The 21,015-nt window shown below is 42.4% G+C and overlaps 1 protein-coding gene across 1 annotated transcript in view; it reads left to right on the forward strand.

Annotated features, from left to right (window-relative positions):
• The first annotated feature begins 10,490 nt into the window (after positions 1–10,490).
• SLC25A13 (solute carrier family 25 member 13) overlaps positions 10,491–21,015 on the forward strand; it is a 92,877-nt gene continuing 82,352 nt past the window's right edge. The window contains exon 1 of the mRNA XM_042816541.1: positions 10,491–10,571. Within this exon, the coding sequence (XP_042672475.1) occupies positions 10,560–10,571 (12 nt within the window). The 5' untranslated portion in view covers positions 10,491–10,559. The remainder of the gene's footprint in view (positions 10,572–21,015) is intronic.

Consider the following 21,015-nt stretch of genomic DNA (forward strand, 5'->3'; position numbering starts at 1 on the left):
AAGACAAAAAGAATGTGAGTGTTTCGTGGTTTTTTTTTTGTTGTTGTTGTTTGGTTTTTTTTATGCTAGAAAAATTAGCAGAATGTTAGCTGTTGCATCTGCCCACCATAGTTTGGAGCAGATGGGTAAAAAATAATAGACAACTTATGCTTGTATAAGGAATGTGGGTTTGTAAAATTATTTATTTATTTATTTATTTATTACCTCATGCCACTAAAATGACACAGACAAGATGAAAACTTTGGAAAATTTGAAATCTGTGAATTCTTAGTAATGGTTTGCTCAGGGTTGGTACCTAAATTCTTCAAATATTAGCACTAAATGAAGCCAGCAGCTGAGGTCTGTAGGCTCTCTGCATTTCCATGGAATGGAAACCCTTTGCTACTGTTGGCTAACACAGCACTCAATTCCAAACTAACATCTGCTTCCAGAGCACAAAAGGGGATAAAATGGCTCTGAGTACAAGAGAAACAAGTCTGTGTTGGGAAACAGTAACAAAGCTGGAGCTAAGAAAGAAGTGACCAAGGAATAGGAGTCATTGAAAAAAAATGTGAAGGAACTTCTCAAAAGACTTCAATTACCAGGCTAAGAAGTAAACCAGAACAACTGAAGAGGGATGAAGCTGCAAATACTAGGATTAGAAATAAGACAGTGCAAGCAAGGATGTTCAGTGGTAGAGGGAATGAAATACAGACCAAGGAGAAAAAGGCAATAAGAGAAGGAGTTTTATGAGTAGCAGATGACAGTGAGCAGCTGAGGAAAGCTCAAGACATAAAAAGAAGGAAGATTGGATGATAAGAGACTGAAACAACACGCTATGAGGAGGTAGTAAGTGAAAGACCAGTATGGACCTTTGTATTGCTGGGGGAAAAAAACCCCAAGCATCTGAAGATACAAGCACAAGGATCCATCAAGAACTGTAACATTGTAATGTGTCCAAGGATCTCAAATCGTTTTCTATGCAACAAGATGTGACAGAAATAACACCAGCTGGGAGCTACCAAGCAGCTGAGCAGCAGCACCAATTCCTTCTGCAGGTATTTCTGAACATTTCATTGTCTGTTACGCACCCCACTGCAAACTGGTCTGAGAATCTGGTCAGTGTCCTTAGTCCCTCATGGATGAAGTCTGGGGCAAAGGAATGCCAATTTCTGGCCTTAAGATTTTGGCTGAACTATGAACTACGCTCTTCAGCTCACACAGGAACGGGTCTGGTGAGGACATGAGTGACAACATTGCCCAGACACTTGCAGAACCGTGCAGCAAGGCTTCAATGATGCTCCCCATACAGCTTTGGGATCACATTCCCAACTGCTTCAGCATCTTTTAGCAGATCTGAATCAGAGAATTTAGGATGTCTCTTTAGGCAGCAATAGAAAGGTAAGCAAATAGACCTGATGAGGCATTTCAGGCTGTTTAAGGGAACTTGGATGCAAGTTACTTATGTAAAAAGCCAGAGGTGCTGAGCTCTGCAAAACCAGCAAGAGAGTCTGGCATCCCCTTCTAATACATGGCAAACAGATGACAAGTAATGATTAACAGACTCCAGACATCAACTTTAGACCATGTAGCTGTAGTCAGAATAAATGGTTCAAGTTAATGATTTACATGAACGTTTTGAAGTAGTGACTCTGAGGTAAGTAGACTGCAGATGATGTGTCTGAAGAGAAACTGAAAGCTCATCTGTTGTGATACTTGATCTAAGTACCTAAAAAATTTCTCCCTGAAATACAGAGTGGTATGTTAAATGCTGAGGCCCAGTTTGTTTCTACATAATAACTCGTGGAATATATTTTTCTGCTTCAGAGAACTCTATGACTTGGATAATAAGATTCTCAAAAGATCTGATTAGTTAAACTTATAAAATTCACCTGCAATGCCTTATGGAGTTTAACTCTGTCAGGAGTTTTGTAAAGATGTAATTCCTGCCACAAGCCATAGTACTAAGTAGACACCAGATGTTCTTCAGATTCAGCTTCTATGGCATAGAATCACATGGTTGGAAAGGACCTACCTACAAGATCATCTAGTCCAAATGTCCCCACATTATCATTGCTACCAAAAACTACTAAACCATATCTCGTAGCTCCTCATCCAGATGCCTCTTGAACACTGCCAGGGACGGCGACTCCACCACCTCCCTGGGCAGCCATTCCAGTGCCAGACCACTCTCTGAGAGAAAAGTTCTTCAGTATGTCTAATCTAAACGTCCTCTGGTACAACTTATGTCCATTTCCTCAGGTCCTGTTTGTTGTCTGGGAGAAGAGGCCAAACCTCTCCTCATCACAACCTCCCTTCAGGAAGTTGTAGAGTACAATGAGGTCTCCCCTGAACCTCCTCTTCTCTACACTAAACAATCCCAGCTCCCTCAGCCTCTGTTCAAAGATTTGTGCTCCAAACCCCTCACCAGTTTTGTTGCCTGTATGGGAACTGCTGAGTCACGGCCTGAACCTCTGATTGATCACCTGAGGTGAGCCTTGAGTCAGCCAGAGGAGCACAGGTGAAGGCAATTCTCCTGTGCTGCCGGAAGGGGTGGAGCCTGGCTGCACCTCTCCTAGACCTATTTAAGAGCTGGCTACCAGTGGGGAAGGATCTCTTCTGGAGATCCCCTCTTTTGGTATCTTCTGGTGAGCTCAACCCAAGGGTAAGCTCTTCCACTTACTCTCTTTTTGTGATCGTTGTCTGCTTTGCCTTACTCTCTTGATTATATTGCAATTATAACATCTTGATATCTATTGATTATACACAATTATATTGTGACTATAACATCTTGGTTATACAGTTGCCCTTCTCTGGACACATTCCAGTGCCTTGATGTCTTGTAGTGAGGGGCACAAAACTGAACACAATACTCGAGGTGTGACCTCACCAGTGCTGAGTGCAGGGGGATGATTTCCTCGCTGCTCCTGCTGGCCACATTATTTCTAATGCAGGCCAGGAGAAGAAAACACTTACGGAAGAGCAACCAATCTGTAACTCTGTGATGCTGGTTATCATCCTATCATCTGAGCTGGGAATTTAAGAAAAGTATTGCCTTCAAATCCTAGTAACAGAAGTTCCTCATATTCCCTCAATCAATGTAGTCCACCTTTTTGCATTACCTGGCTGAATCCATTAATGAGGGTCATGGTGACTTTATGTATTCTACACAGACAAGGCAATACGTCAAGAAGCAAGTACAAAGCACTGGAGTGCATGTTATGACTACATCACCAATACTCCTACAGAAGGTTAAGTTAATGGTTTCCTTCAGCAGGCCATGAACAGCTCAATGATGCACACTTTGAGTCACTCTGTATTAGTATAAACAAGCAAAGCAGAACACAAGGAAGTTGTTTTCTTCACTACAGTAGACATAAATTTTTGCATGTTTCCCTCTCTCTCTCTGTTACTGATTAGCCCTGCTATAGTAGAAGTAGTGGAGAAAGAGAAAAGAGCTATCCATCCATAAAGGCTAATATCAGATAAATCATGTTGTCAAATGGGACTTTTCCTATTGATTTCAGTAATCATAAAAATGAATTTTCTCTATTCATTGTTTAAATCTTGTTACCAGCAGAAGTAGTGAGGTAGACACGAACAAAATCTATTGCAGTTCAACTCAAGATCTCAGCTAAAAGTCCCAAACATCTTCTTTTGGTATGTAGAGTGTGAACTTCCATCTGGGAAAGCTCTGAGACACTGAGCACAAAAGATACATGACACATTTTTACTGAGTTGCCACTTACCATACAATTCATCCTGAAACACCGTGCCTGCTTCTGAGGCATGAAATCATAGACCCAGATGGTTTCTTCCCACCTCTCCAAGGCCTATTCCAACCATACTGAAAACAACAACCAAAGCTAAAAAAGGAAAAAATCCATCAGGGAAGCAGAGCAACCAAGACGGTCTGATTTCCTATGGATTCTTCTGGAGTTTAAAGAGATTGGTGTCTGAACTGACGTATTCCCCTGTGGTTGTACTTTTGTACTCTCTTCTTGGATATGGATTCTTTAGAGTCTATTAAGAGATGAACTTACAATATAGTCTATTCTTCAGTGGAAGAAATAAGATGTTTTTATTCTTTATCAGGCTGCTGCTTTTTACAAAATCTAGAGGAATTTAATACCTCTGAGACTGCTGCTTTTCTCTCTGGTTAAAACTGGGTAAAAGCTGACTTCTGACCAGATGTATACAAAAGAAATGTGATCAAATAAACTGCTTGTCTTTGGTAATTGAATTAAAAACAAATGCTCAAAATAATTAGCAGTTATCATCATCCCTAGGTAGACATATTCGCTACCAATGTTTCCAGTTCTCTAAGTAATTAAGAAGCTTTTGAACATTCTTTATCCAGCCCATTTTAACAAAACAAATGCCAAAAGCTGAGATACACTGATAGTGGACAGCTGTAAATACCTAGGTATGTGAATCTGTATAAAGCACTGAAACTTGTGGAAAAGATACAGCTGGCTTTAATGGACTTTGAGCTAGAACACCTTTCTTGAGGTGAGGCTCATGGGTACTCTGGAAATGTGTACTAATAATTAATAAATGTTGCATAGCCATGGAAAAAAAATATATTTTTTTTTCATATGTCTTTTGGCTGGAAAGTGAAAGAATATATTCAACTTCAAGATGACCAAATGTTATATTTTCAGTTTGTTAAAGCTGAGAGAAACTTGGGTGCTTCATACAAAACTTTGTAGTGGTTCCAATGCTTTCTGCAGGTTCTTGGTCAACTAAAATCCCGCTGTTCTCCTGCACGAAACGTGCAGTGTGTGCAGGTACCAATATATATATAGATCATAGATATACACATATTCTGTAAAATGAATCAGTCCCTTTTGTGAATAAAGTCTCATTGAAAGTAGTGTTGCTATTCAAATACCAAATAAATAAACATTTTGGTGAAGCAATTTATTAATAGGTATTTAATCCGTCTTTTACAGATAATATAGCAATGCCTTGAATTCTAGATATTTTGGTGATTAAGGTAACTTTCTAAATAGCAAATTAATAAAATGCATTGAAAGTCTGATCTTTTTGCTCTGTTTTGCAGTGATAGACTTATTAATTATCATTTTCTTCTCTTTATAAATGTTTCAGAATGGAGAAAATCTAATCTCTAATTTTTATTTTAACTTGGTGATACAACTTTATTTGTTAAAATCACAAGAGAAAGAAGCTAATTTTGACAAACCTCACTCTGTAATATTGGCCACCAAGCATACTGTGACTGGAACAGAGTTGGATTCGGTGTAAGATTAAACAATTCTGATAGTATTGTTAGAAGATGGCATTTGCACTTATGCAAATGTTTTACTGGTTCAGAATAACAATGATTTAATGAAGCAGCGCGGTTCAGCAGTTGACATGCTGTTACTGTGTTCTATTTCTTTTAAATTCCTCTTACGGAGAAAAAAAATCACCACCAGGAAAAACATAGGCAGCTCCTACATCTATAAGATAATTTACATTCCGTACTCAGCTTTAAAAAGCGGGATAGTATTAGTACAGAGTATGATAAATATTCTAGGCATATGCAAGTTGTGTGAGGTGATAAAATATTCTGAGCATGTCCTAAAATGATTCTCTCATCAGAGATGGCTTGTTACCTCCACCATCAGCAGATACTGATAATTAATCAGCTGAAATGAATCTTTACAGAATAAACAAATCTGTTATACATGAAGGATGATTATCTTCTTTTGGCTGTGAAGATTTTTCATAACTTATTCATGCCAGTGGTGTGCCTGAGTTATGAAGTATTTCTCACTTATGAAATAAATATAGCACCCTTTGTTTGTCATATAGCTGCTCTATTTTCTGGGCTTTACCAACATAAACCAGCGCAAATCTATTGGTTATGCTGATTTACACCAACAGAACTAACCCCTCGTTTGTAATCAGGATCGACGGTCCTACCTTTCCAGTTATTTCAGACGCATTTCTAGAACACAGCCTTGGTAAAGCATTTTCAAATATTCAGTTTTAACAGTTCTATATGTGTCAATGCTGTCATCAGCCGTAAGTTAGAATCACAGCCATAGCTCCCCAGCTCTGTGAATTCCACGTGGATGCAGTGCACTCAGGGGGGGACAGCGTCACAGTCTGAGATGGGAATGCCATGAAAATACACTGCCAGTGGTATGGATTTTTAAATGACTCCGTATGTCTGTGTGCTGCTCTATGCCCGCTCTTCGTTGAACTATTTACATGATCAGTTTGGGTTTTCCCTGGCAGAAAAACTGATGGACAATGAATTTTAAACACGTGAAAGTATTTAAAAATCTTAAGTTCTAAGGGATGGGAAATATCATGCTTGGTGACCTGCTCAGCAATCACAGATAAAAAGCACAGTTTAAATTACAAATATGTGAGATACATTAAAAAACAGCGACGAAAAAGAAACACTGAGAATCATCAGACAAATGTATAAAATAACCTGAAGAACAGCAATATATTTGAGGAAATAATGATCTGCTGTGAACATTCCGCAAATAGAGAAAGAGGGATTGTGAATGATTCATTCGGACTGAGTCATAGTGGATTTTATTAGAGAAATCCTCAGAGTTAGGACTACTGTGTGAACACAAGATCTTGACTAAGGTTCACTAGACTGATGTTCACTAGACTGCTAACCCATAGCAGCCTGATAGCCTGTACTGGAAACAAAACAAACACAAAAAAAATATGCAAAGAAACTGAAGCCAAGGGGAAAAAAAATCAAACCCTTAACCTAAGGAAGGGAACTGCTTCATGTCTTTCCTTGAGGCCTCAGTGAAGGAGAGGAATCAGTGCTGAGTTTCAAGAACTATTTAAGTAAAATAAGCTCAGGAAAAACTTGAATCAGTTGCAGTCGTTTAATTTGAATGTTGAAGTCTTTGCCGCTGGGCCGTTTATTTCTATTGCAGGATAGACTTACACGAAGACATACTTGATGCAAGTTTTGTGGTAAGTTAATGTACAGCATGCTCCTTGTGCTACTGTATGCATAACATAATGTAGAAAAAGCCATCTGGGAGAAAACTACTATGTTGTGGGGCGGAAAGAAGGTATCTTGAGGAAAACAGCTCAGTGATGATGATACTAGCACAGGTCTCGAGGGTCTTGGGTCAGTCTTTGCTTTACCATGGTCTTAATCACTGAGCTGATTGGTGCACTCGGGCATTTCCAGATCAACTCTCTGCAGATCCAATCATTTCCAGAACTTTCCAGATGTGCTCAGATTTTTCTAGACCCAAGAAGAGATTTCCTTGCCTTCAGGCTACCTGTTTCAATGCGTACAGCTTAAGCATTGAGCTGCCAGTGCAAAACTCAGGACACTGTAACAGACATCATAGAAAGAATAATGAATGTCAGACTGAGATTCAAACCAGCTAGTTCTCTGCCTTATAATCAGTAAATAGTCAGTAACAAAATGCTGATCCTATGCCATATGCTTAGACCAGTCCTTTAGCAAGACTAAAAACCCTCAGGGTGCCAGGCTGTCAGTCTCTGCGGTGTTATTTTTAATAAGCTCAGCAAAATCTTGTGTCTATTACAATACAGTTGCCCTCCTACATAATAACCTAATAGCTGAAACACCAAGTAGAGAATCCACTTTCACACTCTTCTAAATGTGAACAAACAGACAAATTTTTCACCTCATGGTCAGCTTCCAGATACTAGATTGTGAACTATTTTGGAAACAAGCTACAGCTCTCCTGCAGAACTTGTCTGCATATGTATAACAAAATTTAGGGTACCCTGTATCAGAAGAAGGAATAAGAAGGAGCATGACTACAGGTAGTTTCTTGCTGAAGAGAAGAGCCCTGTTGTGTGTGATCGTGTGACTGTTATAATTAAATACAGAAAAAGCCATTTGATCAGAAGAACCTCCTAACTTATGCAGGAAATGCTTACATCTTTTGTGATGAAAAACTGACTCATACTGCTATCCTCGTCACATTGTCTCATACAAAAGAATCATGCCTCTCCCAGGCTTAACTCGTCTTGGATTCTCTTCTGTACAATGACAGCTTCACTGAAAAGAATGAAAAATGTTCCTTCTCTGTTCCCCAGAGCAGTTTATGGCTTTGTGGTTAAAATATACTGAAAGGAATATGAAACATGGATCTGAACCTAACCTCAGTCAGTGGAGGACTTTGAAAACGAGTTGCTTACGTAGCCAAGCATTATGCTGTAATCTACCACAGACACATCACATGCCATTGTAAAAGTGAACAGTCTCCTTCCTTATAGGAAGATAAGGAGTTTGGGCCTGTACATGTGCTTTAGTTGTGGACAGATACCTGCTGGGCTGACAACTTGAGGTTGATTATTGCACTCAGGTTTTCATATAAGCTAGGCAATGACTTCCCAGCCTTGTCAAGGCCAAGACTCTGCTTAAGGCTTGCTCAAGGCTTCAGGCACTTGAGGCTCTCAAAGGCTGAGAAATTAAGTGCTAGAAGAGCTTATGTGCTGTCACATGTAGGGACCAGCTGAAAGAGGCTTTCCAGAGTCACTGGTTTTTATTTATGTCTGAATATTACCGACAGATTACTTGAAACACATGCAGGTTTGTTGGTTGTGTTTTTCTTTGATAAGGCTCAAGACCATGTGGTAGCATAGTGTGAGAACTGTAGGAATTTTCTTAGCTGTCTCAATTTGGAAAAAAATGATCACATTGAAGCTTGTTTTTACAAAAATAAAGCTTAATAGGACAGCCTTTCAGCCTCGCATCTAAATATCCTGGCTTCTGTGTATCTGCAGAATGTTGTATTTGTATTCTAAGACAATTGTTATGCTATTTTCTCTCTGTAATTTTTCTCTCTGTAGTGGTATTATTAAAATAATCTGAGATTGGTTTTGTTGTTTATAAATGGACTGCTATTATCTATTCATTTGTGACAAGGTGACAGTATTTATTTATCCAGTTGTTAGCACATAGACAATACATAATCTATTTTGTGCGTGTGTGCGTGTTTATTCGAAAAGGTGCACTGGGAGGAAGGCTCTGAGTCTGTTTTGTCCTAACTGCTGTTTTCTAAGTCAGGCAGAACTAGCACAAAAGAAAAGGTGAAGCTTTCCTGTGTACAGATGAGCATGTGCAGCAAGCACAAGGATGCAGGATGGGCAGAAAAGGGACATAATCCAGCAAGTGGGGTGGTTTCATTGCAAGAAGAACTGGAAGGGTGGGAAACAAAGGATGTAGATACACTACCAGGCCTCACGAGTGATGGAAGAAACTTCTGAGGCACACAAAGGAGACTGTGTACAGTCTGCTAGAAACCAAAAAGCCATTAATTTATCACAGGCAAACACGAAATAAAGGATCCATCCTCCAAAGATAAACAGTGAGCAAGAGCAGATGAGTTTACGAATACCTTTCATGAGGGATCTCTACCACCTATCTCACTCTAGGACAATTAAAGACAAGAAATAGTTAATTGCTACAGTTAACATTGTAATCAATCTGTTTTTGAGATTTAGTATTACTTTCAGCCTTCTTAGCATCCTTACAAAGCTCACTTTCGGGAAGGTGCTGGAAGATCCACCTCAAAGCTATGACTAACATAACCCTATTGCAGAGCAAAACCTTGCCTGACAGCTACTTGCAACAACTCTATAAATGCTTCCAAGCAACCTTTAGCCACCCACAAGTGACTAGCTCCTTGTCCGCGTTGCCAGCCCCTGGCCAGCCTAAAGTTCCCCCAGAAGCCAGAGGCCACGAAGCCACCAGCACGGGCATCGGCAGGGCCAGTGATTGCCATGGGCCTGTGTGCCAAGTGGTGCGCTGCCAAACACGCCCAGACAGGCTGGCTGCAGACAGTCTGCAAACTGTCTGTGAGGCCGAGGGGGCCGTGCCTGTGGTCATTCTGGATGCAGCCGCTGGTTCCAGCAGGGTGCTTGCGTGTCACGTTCAGTCAGTCAGGCACCAGAAGTGTATCAAAATTAGGTTAATTTATCTCTGACAAAAGTCTTGAAATAATACAGTTAAGCATCCCGCAAACAGCAGTCTGACTCATGGGCAAAAAAATAGCTTGGGGCACGAGAGCGGGCTTTGCCGAGAGGGATAACGCTAACATGGTTGCCACAGCGCTGCGAGGGTGGAGGGCATCTTGCAGCCGCTCGTCCGGGCCTTCCTCAATGCACAGCCGAAGCTTCCCGTGATTAACGGCACGGGTCATTAGCCGGACCGCTCTCCAGCGTCAATATGGGCTCTACAGCTCCTCGGTACTGCCCCTTGGCAGCCGTGAGGCGACGGAGGCGCTCTGAGGGCACCGACCGCGGATTAAAGCGAAGAGGGGCGCCAGGCTGCGGGCACCCTGGGCTCCCGAGGCCTCTCCCGCCGCGTCGCTCCCCCGGCCGCCGGCCCCGAGGCAGCGCCGTGCCGGACGATCACGCGGGCCGCGCCGGGCCGCGCCAGGCCGGGCGGTGCAGCCAATGGGCTGGCGGCGCCGCGCGCCCCGTCCGCGCCTGGAGAGCGGTGACGGCCGGCGCTGGCGGGCTGGTGCGCAGGCGGAGAAGCTGCCTGCCGCGGTCGGAAGGGAAGGGAGGGGAGGGAAGGGGGTGGCTGAGCCGGGCACAGCATGGCTGCCAAGGTAAGTCCCCGCCGGCGGGCGGGCGGCGGGCCCGCGGCGTGCGGCCGGTGGCGGCGGTCTCGGCGGGGAAGGGGCTGCGGGGGGAGGCGGGCGGGTGCCGGCCGTGACCTCGGGCCCGTCCTTGGCGAAACTTAAGGGCGGGCGGCGCCTCCTCCGCGCGGCCGCGGAGCGCCGGCCACGGGGAAGGGGCGCAGCAGGGCAGCGGGGCCGCCCGGCCCGCGCTCGGCGCTCAGCGAGGTGCCGGCCTCCCGCCTGCGGGCGCAGAGGCTGCGCGGCGGGGACTTTTTTTAACCTGCGGGGCTCGGGCCCGCTCTCCGCTCGGAACGCGCCGCGTGCCCGATACGGCGAGGCCCGCTTCGGGCGGCCCTCCCCGGCCCCGCCGAGCACCACCGTGCCCGGCCGTTTGCAGGCGGCCGCGTGCCGGGCTGCGGCGGTTGGGGAGCCTCGGCGGGAGGAGGCGGCGCGGCGGGGCCCCGGCGCGGAGGCCGGCGGTCGGGGCTGCGGGGCGCCAGGTGCGCCCGGCCCGGAGCGCGGTGCCGGCCCTGTCCGCTTTCGGGCCCGGCCTGCGGGTCGCCCTCTGCGGCCTTCTCTTCCCTTTTTGCACTGTAGCTGTGGAGGAATCCTGCCGTTTCCATTTTTGCTTGTAATTCCTACCGGCTTCACCTCTCTCTGCGCTCTCCCATCAGATGGGTACTGCTCTGCTAGGCTTTTGTGCCGTTTCAGTGTAACAAATTAACGTAAATAGTTTTATCAATAACACGATTCCACCTCACCTCCCCCCACAACTGGCTGTCTATCAAAGGAAGGCCATATTAAAAGTGGGTATTCCGTTCCTAATGACAGACACATCTATGTGAAAAAAATAGTAAAACTTCCAGTAAGAAAGCCAAGCAAACACATATACGTGCTCAGACGCTCTGGCTGGAGTTCCGTGCTCCTGTATGCCAGTAAGGCTGTGATGGAGCTGCTCCTGTCAGCATCTAGTTCACTGGGAACTGAAGTACCCACAGTTATAATGGATCGAGCAGTGCACGATTCCTCCTTATTTGCTAAAATATATTAAACAGTCATCCTTTAGTATTAGGATTAACAAACCTTAGCTGTCTCAACTTTTTTTTAATTGCCCGCTGGCCCATACTGACAGCATATTAGATACTTCTTATGAAACTCAGGCTTGGGTCTTCATTTCACTGAATTTATAAACTGTAAGAAGCAGTCTGCAGTTCATTTGAATCCGTAGTACTCAATTATACTTTAAACATATTGTATGAGTAGCTAGTGTTTGTCTTAATTGGATATACGGATGTGCTCTATGCTGTGCATATGCATGGTGGCCTTTTTCTTTTAGCTTTGTTTATTACCCAAATCTTTAGTAGGATACATGGGAAGGACTCAACGCTTGGGGAGAAACTAGGCTGAATACAGAATGTTTCAGATTACGCCGAACTTGGCAATGAGATACCTAATAAAAAGAATACATCTTTGTTATGAGTGTCGTAAGCATCCTTGGTGCATTGCAAGACAGAGGTGCAGCACTTTGTACTACTCCAGGGTTTACTGCCCTCAGGTAACTTCAGAGGAAAGCTGTGTGCAGATTTGAATGACTTAGGTTAAAAAAGAAAACACGAAAAAAATCCCAACAAAACCAAACAGCAGCAGAACTGGGAGCAGCTCGACTGGATTAATTATTGTTATCTTGTGAGACTTGAAGGGTTTTTATCATTTTGAGGTGAAATAGTTGCTGTTAAACTCAGATGACTTTCTGCTTTTATTGTAGTCAGCAACAACACGTAAGTAGCGTTATGCGCCCTAACGGTAACGTGTGAACTCAGGTTCTGCAAGCACACACATGAATAACTTTGCCACATTAAGAGCTTCTGGGCCTTAAGTTATTCACATGTGCTTGCAGGCGTGGGCCTTGATTTGTGTTCTAACTTCCTCACTGATGCATCTCAGTAATGTTTGCCTTTTTCACCTCAGCCAAACAATGGACTGGTGAGTTGAATGATTTTTTCAAAATTCCTTCAGTCCCTTCTCCTTGCCAGTATCCTGCATGACCGCTTCCTTTAATTTTTTTAATTATACCATTTTAGGCATATGAGTCTTTGGAATTGAGTGTCATTGTTCCTCACTTGCAAGATTTCCATTGCTGACATGTTAAGCGGACTCTAGGAATTTGGTCTTTCACAAGGAAAGCCCAAATGGGATGCTGTCATGGTTGCCTGGTTAAGCACTCAGGGATCAAGAAATGGGCAGACCTTTTATGCATGCAAGCTTTTGTGTCCATAACAGGGCCATAGAGTTTTCATCACTGTTTGTTACTCGGTGTCATACTACTTATACAGTGTTTATATGCTGTGTAAGTTTTCACCTGTGTTACACACAAACGTGTGTTTGGAGTCTTCAGAAGTGTTTCCTGAGAGCGTTTTGAGAAAACTGTGTTGCAAATTATATTTGCACATGCGTCCAGGAAAATGACAGATGAGATGTTTCAGTAGAATTTTAACCTACTGATAACTAAATTACCTTCATAAGAGCTGGCTTCATTCTCTGAATTGCAGAAAACACAAGCTTTATGGAAAAACTATGGTAATGCATGTATAGTACTGTAATGGGCTTGTACACAGCATCTCATGCTTTATTTCTTCATTTTTGAGTGTTTAACAGTGCAGGCACCATGCTTTGTCTGCCCTTTAGTCAGATTCCTTTAGAGAGACACGTTACACAATCTAGCTCATGCCACCTGTGATTCACCCAGAGTGTGTTTTACAGCTGAATTGGCTGTGGCTGCTGAGTGAATGTAAGCTGCCCTTGCTCCATGAACCATTACACAGTTCTGGCCGTAGTGATTGTATCATGCATGTTCAAAGTGTGACTTGATATCTTTTTAAAGTCATACTGCTTGGTAAAATATAAAATTATTTTTCCATGTGAAGTTCTAAGGTGCTTCACAATGAAACCTGCTCATGTATCTGATTTTGCCTTTGCCACTTTGCTACTTTATCTCCTCAGCTCAAGGCCAGAAACTGTTATTTATAATAGCAGAAAGTACGTGTAATTTTTTTTTACTTTATACTTCACAGCCACTAGGCTGCCCTCAAAGGAGTTGAAATTGTATTAAAGCAAATTCCAAACTTGGATGATTTCAGTAGGCACGTTAAGACGTGGAAAGCTGTGTGAAAACTGTGGGCTTTGCATGGAAGTGTTGTACAGCATTGAACTTCATCTCTGCTATGGATAGCATGTGAATGAATTTTGACAGTTGTATTTAGCTGCGTAGCACTAATATAGGATAAGATCTTTAAATACTGTGGTCTATCTGTCTTTTTCTACTGTGATTGTTTTGCATGTGTGAACTTGTATCCACTGGGCTACTTCTACTACCCAGAATGCATAAATGGCTTGTTTAAAAGTGATTGCCTTATCAACAAAGTGTGATGTAAATGTCATATGCTAAAACAGTAGTTGCAAAACAACTGTTCAAGTAAAGCCATGAACCTTACTTCAGTATCCAGTGAGACTGTTTGCATGCTTAAAATTAAGTGCATGCATCAATCTTTTTAAGAACTAGAACCTGACTGTCAAAATGTACTAATGAGTAGGTAAGGTTGCTGCCCTTACCTACATGACAATATTTAGGATGTTTCTAATGCCTGGGAAATAAACTTTGTTACACGATTTGGGTATGCTTAGCAACTTTTTATTCTATTTTTGCTTATATTTATTTTTTAACTGCCTTGGAAACTGTATCAGTGGAGTTACATTTTGTTTCTGGTAGCGTTTACTGTTAAAGAAGGCCATTAGTGCCCATCCCAGACTTCTGCATGCCTTGGTGTTAGTGTGGCCTGATATTTATCAGTGAAGGCCCCAGTCCCACAAGATGCGTTGCACTGACTGAGTTCACTGGAGTGCTGGCCCTGGCTCTGTTGGGCCTTTTTGTGTGCACAAGTGGTGGCCCAGTGCCACGTGAACTGATGGAGTCTGGATTTGCAGTGGTTGAAATATGAACACCATGACAGTAAGATTCAGGGAGAATGTGATTCCAGACAATGCCAGAACCATTAGATTCTGATGCAGCCATGCCACAAGTGTTATTTTGCTATCATGGATGGCCAGCGTGCTCCTTTTCTGCATCATCCATCCGCATCACACCTCCTTCATTCAGCTCCTTTTCCCATGCTCCTTTCCCCCTTTCTAGCAATAGATTGAGTTGTGTCTGGATACAGAGCGAATTAGCTCTTCTTGCCCTAGGTAATGCTGTTCTTACCTTCTTCCTTCAATATGGTAGAGTAGAATTGCACTGCATTGCATTGGCCCTCAAAAGTGAACAGGTGAGGGAGCCTCGCATTGTGATGGGCTTCTGTGTCCCCAAAGGGAGTGCAGTCCCTTATGGATAGGCTCCAGACACCCAACACCACCAGTGACACTGTGGGAAACGAGTGGCTGGTGAGTAAGGAGAGAACCTCTGTTTTCCTGAATCATCACTCAGTTTGTGCCTTAATAGTGTCATGACACTGAACTGCATCGTGGTCATGTTTTTTGGATGTGATAGCACTGTGTAAGATCCAAGGGGAATTGACCTTGCTGGTCTGTATGAGTCTAGCAAGTGCTTGCTGTTGTGTAGCTGGGCATGAGCCTATAAATTCTGAAATGCTTTGTGTATCATAAGACTTTTTTTCACCTCCTCAGAGAAAAACGTGTATTATTTTGCTGCCTATGACCTTTTTCTATGTCTTATCTTCTTGAGATGCCAGAGTTTGTCTGATCAAGAATTTGTGTGAGTCTAGGTAACTTCATACCTAGGAGGAAGCAAGTGATTTACTCTCCTTCCCCCTCCCACACACCATTATCATATGCTTTGTTTCATTTTTGTTTCTTTTCCTGCACATTTACGTTTATGGGAACCACCTAATCCCACAGGGTGTGCATCCAGTTTCAAAGCCCACTGGTAAGAATAATCTCAGAAAGTGACCTGCTGGAAAACTCCACAGAGCTCTGTTCTGCAGTGAGCACTGGGGGAGCAGCTACCCTGAAAAGGAGCTTTATTACACTGTTCCTTTTTGCTCTTAGTTGTGCCTGTGTGTTTGTAGGTACTTTATAGTACTACTGTACTTGCCCCCTTTTCTTTCTCAAGGTGGGGGCTGTTTTGTGGATTTATGTCTTTAATGTGTTAGATGGGACTATGTGTTGAAATTATCAGCGTTCTTAGCATGTTTCTGAAACTTACTCTTTTCCTTTATAGTGTCCCTATAAGATCAACTGCAGAGTAACCTGACTTCCAGGATAGCCCTGGGAAAGTGTTACTGGACTGAGAGTTATGCATACATCCTCACGTGCATCTCTTCCATTGTGATACTGCTGAAAAGTTTCTAAGTTATCTGGATCTTATCATGTCAGGAAATGAATTCCACTCTCTATGCAGCTTTGTGTCCCAGATAGTTAGAGATGCTCTTGAAAGTGTGCTTCAAATGATAAGGCATTCTTCCTGATGCTGTAATGTAGACAAGCTTACATCCCTGAATGATAACGATCTGTCTTCTGACCAGCTTGTTTAGGCCGATGTCTATTTTATTTATCTATGTTGTCCAAGGATTGTGACAAGGAGGTATGTGATACTGTATTTCCTGGAAGATAGCATGAATGCATTGCTTAATTTTAGCTTCATTTTTGCTTTTGATCTCTTGAATTGCTTCTGCTTTGGCTATAGAATGGCTTGACAGTACTGAACAGAGCCTGCATATTTGTATGTCACCAGACCTGAACTTGTATAAGGCTTCCGGGTGCTTCTGTAATATTGCTGTTTTACTTGAGCTACAGCGTGGTCTTCAGAAACATAGCAGCTGATGTTTTCTGGTGCTAGATGACTATGAGTTGTAAAATGTAAGATTGCATATTTTCTGGTGCACTCCCTTTCTGGAAATATCTGTATCTCAACCATTTGTAGGGAGATAAAGAGATCCTTATAAAAAGACCCTATCTTCGATTGCTTTGGAATAAAGCAATTTCAACAGAAGCTTTGTTAAAACACTTAAAGGAACACGGCAAATGCATTTTCATAACATTTTAAAATAATTTCATGCTATTTACAATACCTTAGAAACATACAATTGCAATTATATTCTTTACCAAAAATGTTACTTGGCTTGTGCAAAACTCAGTGTGTTAAAGGATGAAATTGCTCATAAGGAGTGGGTTGTTAGTATTTTTCTTTTCTTTAAAGAGGTGAAGAGAAAAAAAAGCATTTGAGAGAGTGCAGAAGTGCACATATGTACACCAAGCTACGTGCATTTAGAGAAGAAACAGAAGAAACAGAGCTTGTTACAAGCCTGGCAACAACAAACTCTTCTTACTGGATACCTAAGAGATGCTTAACCTCAAGTGCTGGATTCACATGCCACTGATGCCTTGCAGTCTGAGGCAGCCTGCAAGAGCTGTTTCTTTGCTGACCAGCGAGTGCACTCTTGGGGTTCCTCTGGAGTTCTACCTTGCTTGTTGGTGTAACTCTTGGTCACATGCAAACTGGAGCCTGGAATGTAGGTGCACAACATCTTCTGGCTTTCTGTAGATCAACACCCCATGCCTAACTCTTAGCCTTTTGGCTTTGGGAGTAGAATTAAGAAACCTATCTGAGTTGTCCAGGAATAGCTATCTGCAGTAGCTATGCTGGCATGCTGAGCAGCAGGCAAAGTGAACCTGTGGGGAATCAAAAGATAAGGGTGTCTCTGGCAGATCTTCCTGCATCAGGCCTTGCAGCTCTCTGTCAGGCAGGAGTACTGTGCAGTTAGTAATACAAGAAACCCATTCAGTTGCTGACAATTAGGGTTCTCAGGTGAGAGGGAGAGATTTGCATTGTCTGTTGCCACGTTTATGCATTTTGCATGGCTGATAGCTCCCATCCCGCTTTGGGGGGTTGCAGTGCACGCTGGGTGTGTTTGTGCATGGCTCCTGGCCGGAGTGGTAATTCTGAATGGTGTCTGAGATGGCTGTGCTCCTCGGTCAGCCTGCAGTGCTGCTGGATGGTGCTGGGACTTCAGGAATCCTGAAAATCATAACCTGCATGTGCTGGTTTTGCTCATTGAGGGACAGATTTTGCATCATGCTGTGACTGGAATAGTGAGTGTGCTCGTGGGTCTGACACTGGGAGGCTGAACAAAATGCATTTTGCAGTTATACAAACAAGCATTGTATTTGTAGAGAGAGCATTGAGATTTGTAAGCTTCTGACTGGACAGCCATGCCTGTCAAAAAATAATTTTGAAATCTCCTAAATATCATCTCTACTCCTATAGTTTCAGGAGGTTGTCTGCTCTTGTTTGGAGCCCCAAGCTGGGCCAGCCCTGCCTTAGGCCTGGCTACTGGCCCATTGCAGAGACTGTTCTGCTGCAGAGGTGCCCTTTGGCTTGGGGAGACACTGTGTGCTTCCTGCACCTCCTGATCACTGTGCTTTGAAAGCCAGCAGTAACCCTGAAACATTGATTCAACTTGGGCGTACTGAGCATGCAGCAGCAGTACTAGGGTAATGTAAAGGTACCGTGGTGAATTGGAGTGGGTAACTGACTTGGCAGAAAGAAAACTGTATTTGCTCATTTGTTTCTTTGGGTTTGGGTGATTTTTTTTGTTTGATTTTTGTTTTCCTTAAGTCAGATCACAGTAAAACAGAACAGTGCTGTTCGTCTTCCATAGTGACGTAGTGTAATGTATATAGCTCTCAGCATATAAATGAGAAGGAATTGTTGGTTTCTTTTTCTTTTCTTCTTTTTTTTTATTTAATGCAAATTATATCTGTCCTGTTCTCCATGGATCAGGCAATTCAGTTGTTGACAGCCCTTCATGCTTTGCTTGTAATGGGATGGATAACTGTGAAGATGCCAGGGCCTTTTCCCTTAACGTGGTGCAAGAATATAGCCTTGGGGGTGTAACAGTAAGTTTGGCAGAGGCAAACTTCTGAGGTTGTTCTGGAACTACTTGGTCAACTAATGCTGCTATTGTTTATCTTAATGCTTGTGGGCAGCAGACTACATGGTTAGAAGAAAAAAATGGAACTGAAACACCAAGAAACCTTTGTCATCATTTGTTCTCTTACACTGTTTTCCTCTTAAATTTTATACCAGACTCTTTGGGAGACTTTTGTCCCATTTTCTCTGTACAGCTCAGTAACTGCGCTCACAGGAATGCGTTTAAAAGGAAAACTTTGATGGAAAATTTCCATAGAAGCAGAAATAAGAAATAAGACTGACCTTGCAGATGGTGGAGTGTTGTGGTTTCTGTTTTTCTTGTGTTTGCTTGTTTTTAAGGATGTATCTCCAATTGGTTGATTTGAATATTCAAGTTTATACCTGCATTTCGTTTGATTAGCCCAGCAAGTTCCAATGCATTTTTCTGATGGTGCTGATGAGTTTCAGCTCAGCATAGAAGTAAATGGCACACAGAAGACAACTGCAATCTTAGCCAGTTAGGTGTGAGGCAACTGGTGAATTCCTAGTTATCTGAAGCTTTTTTATTACTTCAGAAACATAGGAGAGATAGGGGGTTTATCCCAATGATGAAGACGGTTGAACCTTCCATGTGATGCAGTAGACTCTGTATTTTGCTTGTTTTTGAAATACTGTTATACGTTTGATTGGTAGGCATTGTGGCCTTTTCTGAATTATCCGTATGTGTATAGGTAAAACTTCGTGCCTTTGAGTTTTAGGTTACTGTTGCCTTTGTGACTGTGACCTTTGTAGGCTCTTGTCTCACTCCCTACCATTCCATGTTAGCATAACTAATGTTTATCCCTTCAGCAGGAGGCCCAATCTCAAAAGCCAGTGCTGAACTGTGTATCTGCTTGGGAGCTTTGATGGGAGTCACAGCTCTCCTTGTGATATTTAGGACTGTGAATTGCTGGGTTGGCAATACAAACTTTTTCTGCTCTTACTAGCTGATATTTATAGGCATAATTACTACCAGTTTCTTAGGTTCTCGTTAGGTATTTTTGTTTCATTGCTGGTTTTAGATCTCCAGACTGAGATCTGAGTTTGTTGTACTAAATACAATCAGAGTTTATTGCAATAAATGGTGCTGCTGCATGTTATGATTGCTTTAGTCATTCAAAAATCTGGTTCCTTTCCTAAGTGACATGTTTTCTTGGTTCCCCACAACTCTTGTCTGTGGGATGGAGATGTCCTCACAGCAGACTTACGCCTAACAGTCTGTGCTCCTTGTCAGGCAGTTGAGTTGAATTTAGATGTAGGTTTTGGGAGGGATCTGGGGGTTGCCATCACCTTGTCCTCCTTAAAACAAAGCTCTAACTTACATCTAAATGTTAGCTATGGAAGCGGAGAAGGCGATACGGTTTGGTTCTTACCCATGGTCTCAGTCAAGCAGTGTCCAAGTAGCCTCTTGTTTCCAAAAGATGCTACAGACTTCTGTATGAGCCTCACTTACCTCCTGAGTCTGTCTAGATGTTTGATATTCTTTCTGTTAATGCAATGAACAGGACAGATAATGACTCTCGAGACTGTTACTTCTTGCTCCACAAAGTATTGCAGGTTTGTAGCCTTTTCAGCCATTTCAGTACTCTTTGAATTAACTACTCTTTGATTAAAAATAGGTAGAAACAATAAAATACTTCTAAAGATTACGTTTGCACTTATGGGGACCCGCTGGAAGAGCAACATGCGTGCTTTGTACAACCATAATTTTATATCCTTGATGATTAGGGCAGTGGAAGAATTATGAAGAGCAACTTTAATTCCAAAGCTAAAACATGAAAGAAAGTGCTGGGTGACTGGATGACTGTAATTATTTGGCAACCTTATAAATAGATAGCTCCTTTTTTGTTATTACTATTTTTTATTCCCTTCCTCTGAATGCTTCTAAGTTAGTGTCCTTGTGCATTGAAGTGTTGGCTGCTGAGCTAAATGGCCATCGAGGAAATTTGAAGTGTAGCATCTCATCAGCTCGGATCAGTTGTGAAACTGCAGAATGAGAACATAGGGAATCAAAGTCTGAATTTTTCTGATACATCTGAACATATTTTTCTTAAATTGAAAATTTCAGGAGAAGGATGAGGATAGCACTCTGATGTATTTGAATTCCATTTTTTTCTCCAAATGCAAATTATTCCTCCCCACGTTTCTGACACTGTAAACGTGTTACAGTTCCTTCATAACTGAAATTCTGAAATTTACATCTGGTGTATAAAGTGCTGCTGACCCCTCATTTTTCCAGCTTTGTGCACAATTTTATCTTTTCATATACTTCAGTTTCTGCTGCTGAATATTACCTGATCTTTATTTACTGCAGATTTTAAAATGTTCTTTCTTGGAGCTGAGCTTCATTTCCATCTGAGAAGATAAGTTTAAACTTATCACAAAATAGAAGGTTCAAAGAAGGTTCCTTGGCAGTTGGAGTCTTTTTTTAGTGCTGGTTTTGCGAGGAGGTATGGAGAGAAAACATCTAGC

The sequence above is a fragment of the Centrocercus urophasianus genome, unplaced genomic scaffold (assembly GCF_019232065.1).
Source record: "Centrocercus urophasianus isolate 14NV4802_14NV808 unplaced genomic scaffold, USGS_Curo_1.0 seq_16, whole genome shotgun sequence".
NCBI lineage: Eukaryota > Metazoa > Chordata > Aves > Galliformes > Phasianidae > Centrocercus > Centrocercus urophasianus.